Source organism: Rhinoraja longicauda, chromosome 20, assembly GCF_053455715.1.
Source record: "Rhinoraja longicauda isolate Sanriku21f chromosome 20, sRhiLon1.1, whole genome shotgun sequence".
NCBI classification, from domain to species: domain Eukaryota; kingdom Metazoa; phylum Chordata; class Chondrichthyes; order Rajiformes; family Arhynchobatidae; genus Rhinoraja; species Rhinoraja longicauda.
In genome coordinates this window covers 22124602-22139264 of record NC_135972.1, presented here as the reverse complement: position 1 = coordinate 22139264, position 14663 = coordinate 22124602, and the positions used below count along the sequence as shown (strand labels likewise).

Genomic DNA, 14663 nt, shown 5'->3' with positions numbered 1-14663 from the left:
CGAACCGCTTGCCTTGTTTTTTGCCGCTATGAGCGCGTCCGCTTTCGCTGCATATGCTTCGGGGTCCTTAAAAGAACAATCCGTGAGCAGCAGTCGGACATCCTCAGGAAGTCTCTCGCGGAATGCCTGTTCGAACATAGGGCAATCCGTATGCTCACCGGCTAGCATCATCATTTCGGACATGAGGACGGAAGGTAGTTGGTCTCCAAGATCCGGTAGGTGCAGAAGTCTTGCCGCACCACCATGCTTATTAAACCCGAAGATTCGCAGTAATACTTTCTTCATGGCCTCGTACTTGCTTTCCGCAGGTGGATTCACGATGAACCGCATCACGCGCTTGGTTGTGTCCGGCGATAGAGCGCTGACGAGGTAGTAGTACATCGTGGATTCGTCCGATATCTTCTTTATATGAAATTGAGCTTCGGTGTGGATAAACCAAGCTTGCGGTGCGTGCGTCCAAAACAACGGAAGGTGAACGCTTGCCGCGCTTAACTCCGGTGTGCCCGGCGCGGTCATCGTCAACGAGGCGTCGGGTTCCTGCTTAGTCGGTGATCGTCCAGATCACGTCGGGGTCACCAATATGGTGAGTCCGAAAACTTGTTGGTTGTAGAAGAAGTTTATTGCAGCCGCAATATTCGAATACAGAGTTAAACAACAAGGTAAAGGACAACCATCAAAAACTTACTGTCTTCTTCGAAGACTTCGCCGAACTGGCTATTTCGGGCGCCAAAAGCGCACATGACATCGCTGGCCAATCAGCGATGTCGCTCCCTGGACCAATCCCCATGGTCGCGTTCACACGTGACCTCGCTGGCCAATCCGAGGGTTCGACGACCTGGACCATTCTCTATGGTCGCTACAACATCATTCTCCAGATTTAAAGTAACTAAAATGATATAAATCAAGCAGAGGGAAACAATTTTTCACCCAGAGTTTGATTGGGTCTTAGGACTCACTGCCTGAAAGGATGATGGAGAGAGAAACTCTCACACCTTTAAAAAGTACTTAGGAGTTGAAGAATGTCACCCTCTGGGACATTATTAGGCAGTACGACTTTCTGCATATTTTATTCCATTGTCAGGCTTTTAATCTGACAGTTACCTATGGGTAACTGCAGGTTAGTTTTCTTTTGGAGATCTGGGGGGGGGTTACGGCTTCTGCGTTGGTAGGTATTTCACCGTTGGTACTTCTGCTGGTATTTCACTTCTTAAAATACCTTGTATCCGGATCATTGTATCGGTTGATGCAACCCTTCCTTCCCCACGACATGCGAGGTATAGCTTTACTCTCCACCCTTAACATCAATCGGGGAGGGGGAAAGCCCCACTTTCAGCGGCAGACGCCCTGTTACATTGCTGGTGTGAAATTGGTAACTTCCTGTTGCAAATTTTCTGGTGTAAGGACGTCTCGATACGGACGTGAGGATGTCAGGCAAGGTCCCACTGCATGCACTCTTTTACCTCGCCGTTTTTGGAGTGGGAACCACAGTTGACATATACAACGAGGATTTCACCAAGAACTGCGTCGATACCCACAATCTATACCGCTCTCAAGTCGACCCTCCCGCCAGCGACATGCTGTACATGGTATGGAGAAGAGTTGCAATGCTTCTTAATTGTACGGTTACAATGTGATGTTTAGAGAGAACTGGGGCTGTGTGGTTTTTAAGGTAACGTGAGTAGAAAGGTTGGGTGTGTTAGGCATTGACTTAATTTGCAAAACGATTCGCGTGGTTGTAATGTCGTTCACTTTGTACTGTCGTTCACTTTGTACTGTTAAAGCACCGCCGGAGATCGTACGGTGCTTTCTTTGCAAAATTGGAACAAAAAAACTGCAGATATCGTACATCTGAAATAACAGAAAACGCTGACCAGGTTGCGCAGCGAAAAATACAAAGTGAAACAGGGCTGAACCGCCCCTTTCTGAGAATAAGGAAGGAACAAGGTAACGTTCAGGGTGATGGAAAGGAGGAAGGGAAGTATACTGGGGAATTACTTGCAGTTATTTAGGTCTGCTCACAGGCACAATTGAGTTACTATTTAAGAAAAGCAAAATACAGGTGATGTCAGAAATCTGAAACAAAGACCTAAAATGCTGGAGGTGGTGATTATAAATTCATAATTTCAGTTATAGGAGCAGAAATAGGCCATTCAGCCCTACTCCGCCATTCACCCATGGCTGATCTCTCAATCCCATTCTCCTGCTTTCTCCCCGTAACCCTTGACACCCTTACTGTTCAAGAATCTGTCAAACCCTGCCTTAAAAATATCCATTGATTTGGCCTCCACAGGCATCTGTGGCAATGAATTCCACAGATTCACCACCCTCTGACTAAACTCGGTTGAACTCAGTACTAAGTTCAAAACCTGCAATGTGCCTTGCAGTCCCTCGGACATGTGATGTGCTTCATTGGACAGGAGTCCCAGGGCAGAGAGACCAGAGAATTAAAGGGAACTCAGAGTCAGGCTTGCAGATTGTCTGAAGAAGGGTCCTGACACAAAAAGTCACCTATCCATATTCTCAAGGATATGTCTCCTTGCAGACTGAACAGATGTTTTGCAAAGCAGTCCCATTCCTTGTGCAGACATCCTACATTTTAAGTTCATTATTGTCACTTGTACCAAAGTATTGTGAAAAGCTTTATTTTGCATGCAGCCCAACCAGATCAGATTATACTAAACATAAATACAATCAACTCAAACTCGAGTACAATAGAGCAAAGGGGAAGATGCAGAGTAATGCATATGGTTCTCAGCATTGTAGTTTATCAAAATAGACACAAAGTGCTGGTGTAACTCAGTGGATCAGGCAGCATCTCTGCAGAACATAGATAGGTGATCTTTCAGTTTGGGATCCTTCATCATCTGCAAACCAGCACCTGGAGTTACATGTGGATAGAATAAAAAGGGATTCATGTAGAATGAGTGGTTAATGGCTGACACCAACCGACTTAGTTTGCTGAAGGGCCTGTTTTCATACTGTGTGCCTCCATGCTTCTATGACTTCAAAGAGATCACTTCTGAACTTCTATTTAATCTATTTTAAATTTATATTAAGAACTAGTCTAATAATTCTTTATGGCTTAACCAAAATATGTTCTTACTGAAAGAAAAACAACCAAATTCCTCCACTGTGTGCTTGGTCATTTAAAACCTTTCATTATTTATCCTCCTCAAGTGGAACGAGTAAAGGAAATGTGAACATAAACCGTTAACATTATTATTTATCAATGCAAGTGCAAACATTCCCTTATCGGTATACCGGGAACACAACATAAAATTTTGAATACAGAATGTTTTTGAATTCTTAGCTACATTTCTCTAATTCAAGTGTTGATGTGTTATTTTTTATTCCAGTCGTGGGATGGAATTCTTGCTGAAGTAGCCCTTGCATGGAGCAAGAAATGCGATTTTGAACACAACAGCGACCTAAAAAAGGAAGGGAAACTTCATCCAGTATTCAAGACTCTTGGGGAGAACATCTATGTTACAACAGGTTCCAAAGTAAATGTTACTGCTGCAATTAAAAATTGGTATGATGAGGTTAAACATTACAATTATGATTCTCGAAGATGCACAAATGTGTGTGGCCACTACACCCAGGTAATCTATTTTGCACAAATAATTTCATTAGTTAAAATGATAATCAAAAATAGTGCTATTATTCTCAACAGCTAGTTTTTCAGCAATAGTTTTTAGTATATAGATTATTATTATTATTATTATGTGTCAAGAATATCAGACCTATTCCACAATTTATTAGATCATGTATTCTACATTGTATTCCACAATTTATTAGTTCATGGCTCGTCAGTATGTCAGTTCCATTTACTGTAAATGCTTGGATATCCAACATTTTACAATCTGATTTTGGGACAGAGGGCTTGAAACATGGATAGATCAGCCATGATCAGACTGAATGACACGGCCATCTTGAAATGCCAAATGAACAACACCAGCTTCATTTTTCCTTGGGTTCTTGTGTGCGTGTTGTGTTCACTGGATGCATTTCAGAATGGGGGGAGGGGAGGGATCAAACATTTGATTATCTGCCACCTTTGAGAGACCAGCACTCATCAAGAGTTTTAATGCTTGATGGAGTCATTAAGAGGACTGCACTAATATTCCAGACATCTTGGGTTCAAATCACTGTTTCTTTAATTGAACTTTAATAATGGTCTGAAACTATTAAAGAAAATACTAAACTTTGATGTTTCGGGTTGGGACCCTTCTTCAAACTGAATCGAGTGGGGGGGGGGGGGGGGAGGCACTGAAAGAGAGGTGGGGGGTTGACTGGCAGGTGCTTGGACAAAGTCCAGAGATGAAAAGACAACAAGTGTGAGATAATGATAGAAGAAGGATGAAATGAGAAGCCAGAGGAAGGAATATAGGTGGAAGATGACGGGGCAGGGGGTACCTGCAAATCATCAGCAAATCTACTTCTTGTCCTTATCTATGAATTATCTACAGCAACCACTTTATTTTGGAAGCTAAGTTCCAAATTTTATTTTCTATTTAAGATAAAAAGTATTTTACTTTATATCCTTGTTTCAGGGTAACCAAATGTGATTCAGGTTATTTATTCATATTGGCAGGAATAATTATATGAACTGTTTGGACCAAATTGGCAACCTTATCAAAAAACATTAGAAGCAGTTATTTCTGAATTATTTTTCACTTCCTGATCTAGTCACAAACTAAAGGATGTGGATCTTTTAAAATTATATTCTCTTTCCTCCTGTCACTCTCTGTATGTACTTTATGTATACACATGCAAGTTTATCTGGGAGATATTTCTGTTTCTTTGTAGAACACTAATGTCCCTGCAACATTCAAGAGAAACTTTCAAAAACAAGAGACTTATTATTCACAAAACACAATGCAATAGTTACCTAATATGGCCATTACAATATCAATGTCTGCTTGCACAACGCTGACCTATGTGCTGAGTTCAGAGAACTGGTAACACTAGTCTTTTAACTTAACTTCCATTTGATTCAGACCCGAGTTCATTAGGTCAAAGGGTCATGTGATAGGAGAAGAATTAAGCCATTCGGCCCATCAAGTTTACACCACCATTCAATCGTGGCTGATCTATCTCTCCCTCCTAACCCCTCTTCTCCTGCCTTCTCCCCATAACCCTTGATACCTATATTAATCAAGAATCTATCTATCTCTGCCTTAAAAATATCTATTGACTTCTATTGACTTTTACAGCCTTCTGTGGCAAAAAATTCCACACATTCACCACCCTCTGACTAAAGAAATTCCTCCTCATCTCTTTCCTAAAGGAACGTTCTTTATTTCTGAGGCTATGACCTCAAGTCCTAGATTCTTCCACTAGTGGAAACATCCACTGCACATCCACTCTACCCAAGCCTTTCACTATTCGGTAAGTTTCATGAGGTCCCCCCTCATCCATCTAAACTCCAGTGAGTATAGGCCCAGTGCCGTCAAACGCTCAACATATGTTAACCCAACTCATTCCTGGGATCATTCAAGTAAACCCCCTCTCCAGAGCCAGCACAACCTTCCTCAGATATGGTGTCCAAAATTGCTCACAATACTCCAAATGCGGCCTGACCAGAGCCTTATAAACCCTCAGTATAACATCCCTGTTTTTGTATTCTAGCCCTCTTGAAATAAATGCTAGCATTGAGTTTGTCTTCCTTACTACCGATTGGACTTGCAAATTAACTTTTTGGGAAAGCTGCACCAGCACTCCCAAGTCCCTTTGCACCTTCGATTTCTGGAGTCTCTCATTTAGAAAATAGTCTACGCCTTTATTTCTACTATCAAAATGCATGACTCCACACTTCGCTACACTATATTCTATCTGCCACTTCTCAACCCAATCTCCCAACCTGTCCAAGTCCTTTTGCAGAGTTGCTGCTTTCTCTACACTACCTGCCACTCCACCTATTTTCGTATCATCTTCAAACTTGGTCACATACATGCATTCAAATATAACACCTTTAATTCGGTATTCACTTCCCCTCCTCTCACACTGATCCTGACTTCACCCAATGTTACCTTCGCTCCTACTACTTCTGAAAACTTCTGTAACTTTTCCTGCACTCTCTTTCCCTTTAACCCCCACATGCACTTCCAATTGGTTCTGCTAAAACAGTAAGTTTTAATACATTGAGCAACAATGGCATTGTTGTTATACAATTATTTTATAGTATTACATTATTTGACAAGCAATTAATACACACTGACTTCTTGGGGACACTACCAAGGGAGCAAAATCACAGGACTAAGTTATTTCTGAATGATTCAACAGAAGAAACAAACTTTAATTTAAGCTTGGGAGCTACTTACGGTGTACTCACGCATTGCACCAGTTCAGATTAAGGAAATTTCCCCTTATGGAAATCACAAATCATTACCAAAAAATCTGAGATAAGGGATAAAAAAACAGCTCTTATGGAATTAATGTGAAAAAAGTCACAGAATGTATACAGAGAACTGAACTAATTTACCAAAGGCAATATAGTGATTGTATAGTAGTGATAATTCAGAAGAATATCAGAACACAGCTACCAGCCTTGGAGGACATCTACAACACACGATGCCTCAGAAAAGCCACCAGCATTCACAAAGACTCCTCACAGTCTGTTTACACACCCCTGCAATAGTCTGTTCGAAATTCTACCATCGGGCAGACACTACAAGGCCTTCTACGCCCGCACCTCCAGACTCAGGAACAGCTTCATCCCCAGGGCCACAGCTGCTAATAACTGGTCCTGCTGAGCCAGATGGTCACATCGCACAGTGAACCGGCACAGACCTACTTGAACTTTACACTGTTTTAAACTGTTTCTAATTTGTTTCACTGGGTTGTTTAAATTTATACTGATTAGTTCATTAATTTATTGCATCGTATGGAAGGCGCATTCCCAATCTCGTTGTACCCCTGTACAATGACAATAAAGATATATTGTATTGTATTGTATAGTTCACAGTGAGAAGTCACTTAAGAGATTTGTTCTAGAAACTGACAAGATAATCTCTGCTCTTGACACTTGTACAATAATACTTTATCAAACAATGTGACATCCATTTCCAGTTAATAACAATACCAATCCTTTCCCTTCTACCGACAATACAATCAGATTTCTCTTTAGACAGCATATCCTCTGCAGCATTTCTGTTGAGAAAAACTTCGCGTAGGAACCCATCTCCACTTATAATGTGGGATTCAATGCGGGGGGAAAAGGGCTCACATTTCAGAGAGTCACAATGTCTCAATCCCTCTGTAATGCACGGGTACGTTGTACTTCATGCATATCTTATTGATAATTTTAATTGCCTAGTTCTTTGCATCATGTTCAAAAACACAGCCAGTAATCTATAAGCTGAGCTTGTAGTGCAGAAAGTACAGTACTGTTCGTCCGAAACATCACATAACCATGTTCTCCAGAGATGCTGCCTGACCTGTGTAGGAAGAAACTGCAGATGCTGGTTTAAATCGAAGATAGACACAAAATGCTGGAGTAACTCAGCGGAACAGGCAGCATCTCTGGAGAGAACTGCCTGACCTGCACTCTAGCACTCTGTGTCCTTCCTAATACAGTGCAGGACCTTTTTTTTTACACACAGGCAAAGCCTAATGGGAAGATGGTTATCTGGCGATATTTTAAAAGGGTTAAAATATTAGAATAGTTTATGTAAATGAAGCTGATATATTTATCAATGTCACACATTTATTTTCTCTCCAGGGGATTGATAATGGGAGAGTTGCCATGGGAGGAGATCAAGTAGACTGTCCTTATAGTCTCTTGACTTTTGTTACTCTAGTCTCTTAAAACTGAGGTGAGAAGAAACGTTTTCACCCAGAGGGTTGTGAATTTGTGGAATTCTCTGCCACAGAAGACAGTGGAGGCCAATTCACTGGATGAATTTAAAAGAGAGTTAGATAGAGCTCTTGGGGCTAGTGGAATCAAGGAATATGGGGGGAAGGCAGGCACAGGTTTTACTGATTGTGAATGATCAGCAAAGATCACAATGAATGGTAGTGCTGGTTCGAAGGGCCAAATGGCCTCCTCCTGTACCTATTTTCTATGTTTCTATGTTGACATCAGACGAATGAAAGTCAATCTCAATGTAATACTCTAAATTCTTGATAGAGTGGTTAATGGGGTGGTATTTCTCCTGGCTGGATCGTTGAGAAACTGTCACAGTCTCACAATAAGTGTCAAACATTCTAATAAGAAGGTTCTTCACCCAAAAACTGCAGATGTTTCAGATTTCACTACCCAAGAGGTTCTTGGGCCTCAGTCCCTGAATATATTTGAGGCAGAGTTAGATAGATTTTTTGATATATAATACTGAGATAAAAGATCAACTGTAATGTTATAGAATGAAAGAGCAGGAATGAGGGGCCAAATTGCCTGCTCCCACATCTGTTTTTTATGATCTCATGGAACATCTGACCCTGCTTTCTCTTCTTATCATTGTTGAAAGATGAAGAATCTACAATAAATCTCAAACTCTGCCAGTGAGTGCTAATATAATATTTAAAGAAAGACTCTACTGACCTTAATTGTGTGTCATTGAAGAGTGGGATAAACCTTTTGGAGCAAGAGCTCCTGTTAAGTTTTCACCTGGAAAGTAATTTGCACCATTTTTAACTGGCTAAGGTCAAAACATTGAAGATTTGCTTGAGAGTAGATTATCACAATGACCGATTTTTCCCCCCATATTTTGATTTCAAGATCGTCTGGGCAACAAGTTACAAGGTTGGCTGTGCAGTTCACCACTGTCCAAGCGGAATTACTAGCTTCACCTCTACGCCTTCATCCATTTTTGTTTGTGATTATGGACCACCGTAAGTCTCTCTTCCATTAGGTTCTATTTAGATGGTGCCATTAATAATACATTAATATTTATGTATCTTTATTTCCCACAGTGGAAATTATCCATGGCATCCTTATTCAAGAGGAAAAGCATGTACTAAGTGCCCACAAGAATGGTGTGAAAATAAATTGTGCAGTAAGTTTGAGTCACATAATCTCTTTGTATATTTCACTGATCATTCAGACTTTTAATACTGACATAGATGAATTAAATAATTCTCACTTGCAACAAAGATTATTCATTCTTGTTATGTTTTCTTTTTCTTAGGAAATGCAACACGTGATATGACAAGTGAGTACATTTTGATATTAAATCTTTAAATGTTTTGTTTTAGAGTGTTAAGAGAGTACAATCTGTTTTTCACGTTATTTTTTCCTTTTTTGCAGGTTATTCAAATTCCCCATGTGATAATTACTGTATTACTGTTTTAGTAATCAGACCATTTCTTCTTATTATTACTGTCAGTGGAGTATATCTTGCGCAACAGAAGTACACCAACATGTTTGCATATATATAATACACATTAACCTTCTTCCAGCTCTGTATTTGTGCATCCCTGAATGTTGGATTTTGCAGTAAGAGAAAAAAAATGAAACTTTCATTAATCCACATGAAAACTAGATCAATTCCAATCGTGAAGATATGAATTTTTCAAGTAAACACAAAATGTTAACATTCTCAGATCAGGCTGGATGACACATCTAATCTGCCAAATCGCAACATTCCCGATGAATCCTATGTGATTAGGCCAAACCTCCATCCGCTCTATGGCTCCAAAAATGATACCAAGCCAAAATGCTGAAGAAGGGTTTCAACCCAAAACATCACCTATCCATGTTCTCCAGAGATGCTGCCTGATCCGCTGAGTTGCTCCGACACTTTGTGTCTTTTGTGTATTTACCAGTATTTGCAGTTCTTTACTTGTCAATTGCCTTATAAATTATAGAAGGACACAAAAAGCTGGAAAAACTCAGTGGGACACGCAGCATCTCTGGAGAGAAGGAATGGGTGACGTTTCGGGTCAAGACCCTTCTTCAGGCTGAAGGTCACGGGAAAGGGAAACAAGAGATATAGTAGATGATGTAGAGAGATAAAGAACAATGAATGGAAGATATGCAAAAAAGTAACAATGATAAAGGAAACAGAACATTGTTAGCTGTTTATAGAAAGCTGGAGTAACTCAGCAGAACAGGCAGCATCTCTGGAGAGAAGGAATAGATGATGTTTCATGTCGAGACCCTTCATCAGACTTCAAACCATCACCCATTCCTTCCCTCCAGAGATGCTGCCTGTGCCACTGAGTTACTCCAGCTTTTTGTGTCTATCTTGGGCTTAAACCAGCGTCTGCAGTTGTTTTTGAGACATTGTTAGCTGTTTGTTGGGTGAAAATGAGGAGCTGGTGCGACTTGGGTGGGGGAGGGATAGAGAGGGAGGGAATGCCGGGGTTACTTGAAGTTAGAGATAATCAATATTCACACCACTGGACTGTAAGCTGCACAAGTGAAATATTTGATGCTGTTCCTCCAATTTGTGTTTAGCCTCACTAAACACAATTAGACAATGGAGGAGACCTAGGACAGAAAGGTCAGTGTGGGAATGGTAAGAAGAATTAAAGTGTTTAGCAAACGGGAGATCAGGTAGGTTCAGGCAGACTGAGCGAAGGTGTTCAGTGAAACAATCACCCAGTATATGTTTGGTCTCACCGAGTCCACATCTTGAACAACAGATACAGTAGATGACGTTGGAGGAGGTGCAAGTGATCCTCTGCCTAACCTGAAAGGACTGTCAGGGTGCCTGGACAGAGTCGATGGAGGAGGTATGGGGACAGGTGTTGTATCTTCTACAGTTTTAGGGGAGGGTACCTGGGGAAGAGGTTGTTTGGGTGGGAAAGGATGAGTTAACTAGGGAGTTGCGGACCTTATAAATTATTATGGGTAACATATAAGGAGTAAAGCATCAGGGGGGTGTTGGATATTTTAGATTAGGACAATTATTGACTATGAAAGAGAACATTCTGTGGGATATTTCAATTTCTGGGGAATGGCTGAAGTTTAAATTTTGTTTTTAAGATAAGATTGGATTTTTAGAATCATTTTTATGGAAACATATTGATTTTTTGTGCTTTGATGTTTTCTGATGAATACTTCTGCTCATTAACGTCAAGAATATCGGCACAATATAAAAAATGGAGCTTGATATATTAAGTTTTCAGCAACAAAGATCAAGTCTAATACAGTCAATTGCAATTTAAAACTCTTTAATACGCTTCAAAAAGCAATTTAGTTCATATATCAAGGGTATTATTTGTATATTTGCTTCAAGGTTTGTCACTGCCAAATCAGGACTGATTTTTGTCCTGTGCTCCATGCACACTGGAGTAATGGACAGGACTGGATTCATGTTGTCTAACATTACTGGATAGGCTCTGCCTAAACCATTGTGACAAATGAATTAGTTGAAATTGGTTTTCTGAAATAAATTATGTTTCAAACATAAAGATATTGTGTTGAATAATTAAAGCTTTTTGGCACGGATTTGAATCAATGCATTTAAGGACATCATGTACATGTGCATTAATTTAACATCAAATTGTAACCAAATTGTAATTTGTGCCCTTGACGTTTATTTTTATACATTTTCATGGGGTATATGCACTATTCTGTCACAGAAGATTAGCAATCATTTACGTATAATTGTGACACTCTGTGGACAAGTGAAGTCATCCAAATGGTAATAACACTTCTGGTAAACACATCTGGAACTTTTAAGTTATTGCACATTCAAGATTGATTATTGATTTTGCTACATGTTTGACAATTTAATTAAATATCAAGTGTTGAGCCAATTTCTTGAAGTCATCATTGATTTATAACCCAACATCATATCACCATGACAAGGGACTTCCTCAGGGCAGCATCCAAGATATTCACTCATTTTAAGATTAAAAATTGTACATTTCTCTGAAGATTACTGTTCAACATCTAAGCTATTATGAGTGACAAGTAATTGTCATGTCATCATAAAAACTGCTTCCAACATGAGGGATATAAACCAACTCAACATTCCATTACCATTACTGAATCTCCTACAATAAACATTCATCATTGTAAGGGGTTTCTGCGCCGAGCTTTCGCCCGACCTAAGGTCCCCGTGCCTTGCTCTGATCCCTTGACCAGGCCGCGCACACTGGTTCCCCGTGAGTGGTTCGACCCACTCACCCCCTACGGTTCTAGACAGTGGACTTAGATGCAGGAGCGTTGATAGTGCAGAAAAAAACTCAACCAGACCAGATTTGAAGACCAGGGTTTAAATGGAAAAGGCTTTTATTGAGCGCTTGGGACTATTGTCCATGAATACTTATACAGTTCTATAAGACATATCTATAAGACACATACCGAATTACATGAATACTTTTGACTATGAATTCTAAAACGCACAGTTCTACAAGACATATACATGAATACCTTTTACTCTGAATTCTAAAACGCACAGTTCTACAAGACATATACACGACTGTAAGATGGGGAACGTACAACACATCGCAAAATTGACCAACACATATTCCTTTACACACCCACGTTTATTCAAACCACCCTCCCCTCTACACTAAACTATGTCCAGGATATGCAGGATTTGGGGTACATGCTCACCATGGGGCTATTACTGGGGTTACTGGCTGTTCGTGCTGCTTCTCCGAAGCTTTCCGTGAGGGTCGTGCTTGTCCCCTGAGTTTCTTCCTTCCGTTTCTTGCGTTCCTTGCAGGTTTTCTTGCAGTATTTCTTCTCGAGTTGCGTGCCGGTTCCTCTCTCTTGCACTTCGCTTCTTCTTGCCTGTCTTTTCTTCCTCCTGCATCCGTTTGACTTCTGCCTTGCATCCGTTTCTTGGAACCCGGTTTTCTCTGCGCTTCTTGACTTGAGTTTTAAAACCCAAAAGTAGTGGCCAGTTATACTATTTCTGACCCGTCCTATCTCCCGCCAGATCTTGGAATCTCTTTGTTCAAAAAGATATGTATGAGTTCTTTTCTGATCTGCGCTTATGTCCGGGGATACCGGGGATGGCCAGATGGTGTTAATTGGTATTTCGTTGCGAGGTGATGGGTTTAACTGGTTTCCCATCACCTACCAGGTAGTTTTCTATGGGCTATTGTGCCCCCTTAACGAGATGAACTGTTTAGGTCGGCTTGGGGCATTGTGAGTATGCTGATGTCAGCGCCCCAGTGTCTGGACTTCGACCTGGTTTCGTATGTTTCTGCATGGCCAATACCCATCCATTGTTCTGGCCGTGGCTTTGCAGAAACCTAGAGACTGGGTTGTAAGGTTTTTACTTTTTTTTGTGGCTGGTCACGAGGTCCTGCGGCCATTTTAGGACCCACGGATTGTGACATCCTTTGGTAATCTGACCGCAGCCTTTCTCCGCTATCAGCCCCAGTCTCTCGTTTAAAATGTCCAAACTGCAGCTCTTTGGTTTGGTGTTGCTTTCCAAATGAGGGAAAACTTCTCAAATCTTACATCATTAGTGACCAGAAATCAAATGGGTCCTGAAACGTCAACAATTCCAGGGGAGTGGGAGAGGAATTGTCGACGTTTCAGGCGTTGATGCTAGGTACTGAACTGACATGTTGACAATCCCTTCCTCCTCCCAGATGCTGCTAGACCCTCTGCATTCCCCCAGCTGATGTTTTTTGCTACAAATACTACATGGCTTACTTTACATTCATAGTATAATTTCCTTTTTCTTTTCTGCCCCTGCACATGCTGCTTGGCCAACTGAGTAGACCTCTCCTTTCCCTTAAGTCTCACTCTGAAGAAGGGTCTCAACCCAAAACGTCACCTATTCTTTTTCTCCAGAGATGTTGCCTGACCCGCTGAGTTAGACCAGTCTGAGTCATTCAGTCCGATTATGGCTGATCTATCTATGTTTCAACTACTCCTCTGTCCCAGAATCAGATTGTAAAATATTGGATAACCAAGCTTTTACAGTAAATGGAACTGAGGTACTGATGAGCCATGTTCTAATAAATTGTGGAATAGGTCTGATATTCTTGGCACTTATAATTTAATTCTAAACCACATTTCTTTACGATGCAGAAACTAATCATCAGCCTAGAAATAAGTTTTCAATTACAAAGCAGCCCGTTTACAAATAGGTCACAAAATACAAAAGTTCCTCATTTCCCTGTCAATGAGCAAACTAGCTTCTTGTGCCTGGCTCCCTCTCAACATTTAGTTCGTCTCTGACCCGACAGCAATCATCTCATACAATTGCCCCAACACTGTTCACCATCTTCATTGCAACAGCCATCCACATCATCAAGGATGACCTACCCCCAGGAATCAGAATCGTCTACAGAACAGATGGCAGACTTGCCCGTCTCAAGTCCAAGACAAAGACATCTACGAGCTCCCTCATCGAGTTCCAGATGACAACTGTGTTGCAGCTCTCTCAGAAAATCATCTGCAACAGATCCTGACTGCATTCAACAGTGCATACACAAAACTTGAACTTACCATCAACTCCAAGAAGATTCAGGTTATCTACCAAACATCACCAACTGAGACAAACCAGAAAGACCGTCAATTCAACTTGGTGAAACAACCCTGGAAAATGTGGATCACTTTCTGTACCTTGGAAGTCACTTCTCCTCCAATGTCGACCTTGTTGATGAGATCCAACATCGTCTTAATGGAACAGCTTGGAACAGCTTTAGGACGTCTTCGAACGAGAGTCTTTCAAAATCGTGACATCCGAACAGACACCAAAATGTTAGTATACACAGCAGTGGTGATTTCAACGCTCCTGTAT

At 40.9% G+C, this 14663-nt stretch overlaps 1 protein-coding gene across 1 annotated transcript; it reads left to right on the top strand.

The window, feature by feature from the left end:
• The first annotated feature begins 922 nt into the window (after nucleotides 1–922).
• LOC144603644 (glioma pathogenesis-related protein 1-like) lies at nucleotides 923–10067 on the top strand. The gene is made up of 6 exons (XM_078417191.1): nucleotides 923–1586; nucleotides 3357–3602; nucleotides 8720–8832; nucleotides 8914–8996; nucleotides 9129–9152; nucleotides 9248–10067. Exons 1-6 carry the CDS (start codon nucleotides 1425–1427, stop codon nucleotides 9376–9378), a joined length of 759 nt encoding a protein of 252 aa, XP_078273317.1. The 5' UTR covers nucleotides 923–1424; the 3' UTR covers nucleotides 9379–10067.
• The last annotated feature ends 4596 nt before the right edge of the window (nucleotides 10068–14663 follow it).

What these genes read in the sequence shown, in the direction of transcription:
- LOC144603644 (XM_078417191.1), top strand. Translation starts at nt 1,425, where the DNA reads ATGTCAGGCAAGGTCCCACTGCATGCACTCTTTTACCTCGCCGTTTTT. An exon ending in GTTTGTGATTATGGACCACC is followed by an intron (nt 8,833 to 8,913) that starts GTAAGTCTCTCT and finishes TATTTCCCACAG; the next exon opens with TGGAAATTATCCATGGCATC. An exon ending in TGCAACACGTGATATGACAA is followed by an intron (nt 9,153 to 9,247) that starts GTGAGTACATTT and finishes CCTTTTTTGCAG; the next exon opens with GTTATTCAAATTCCCCATGT.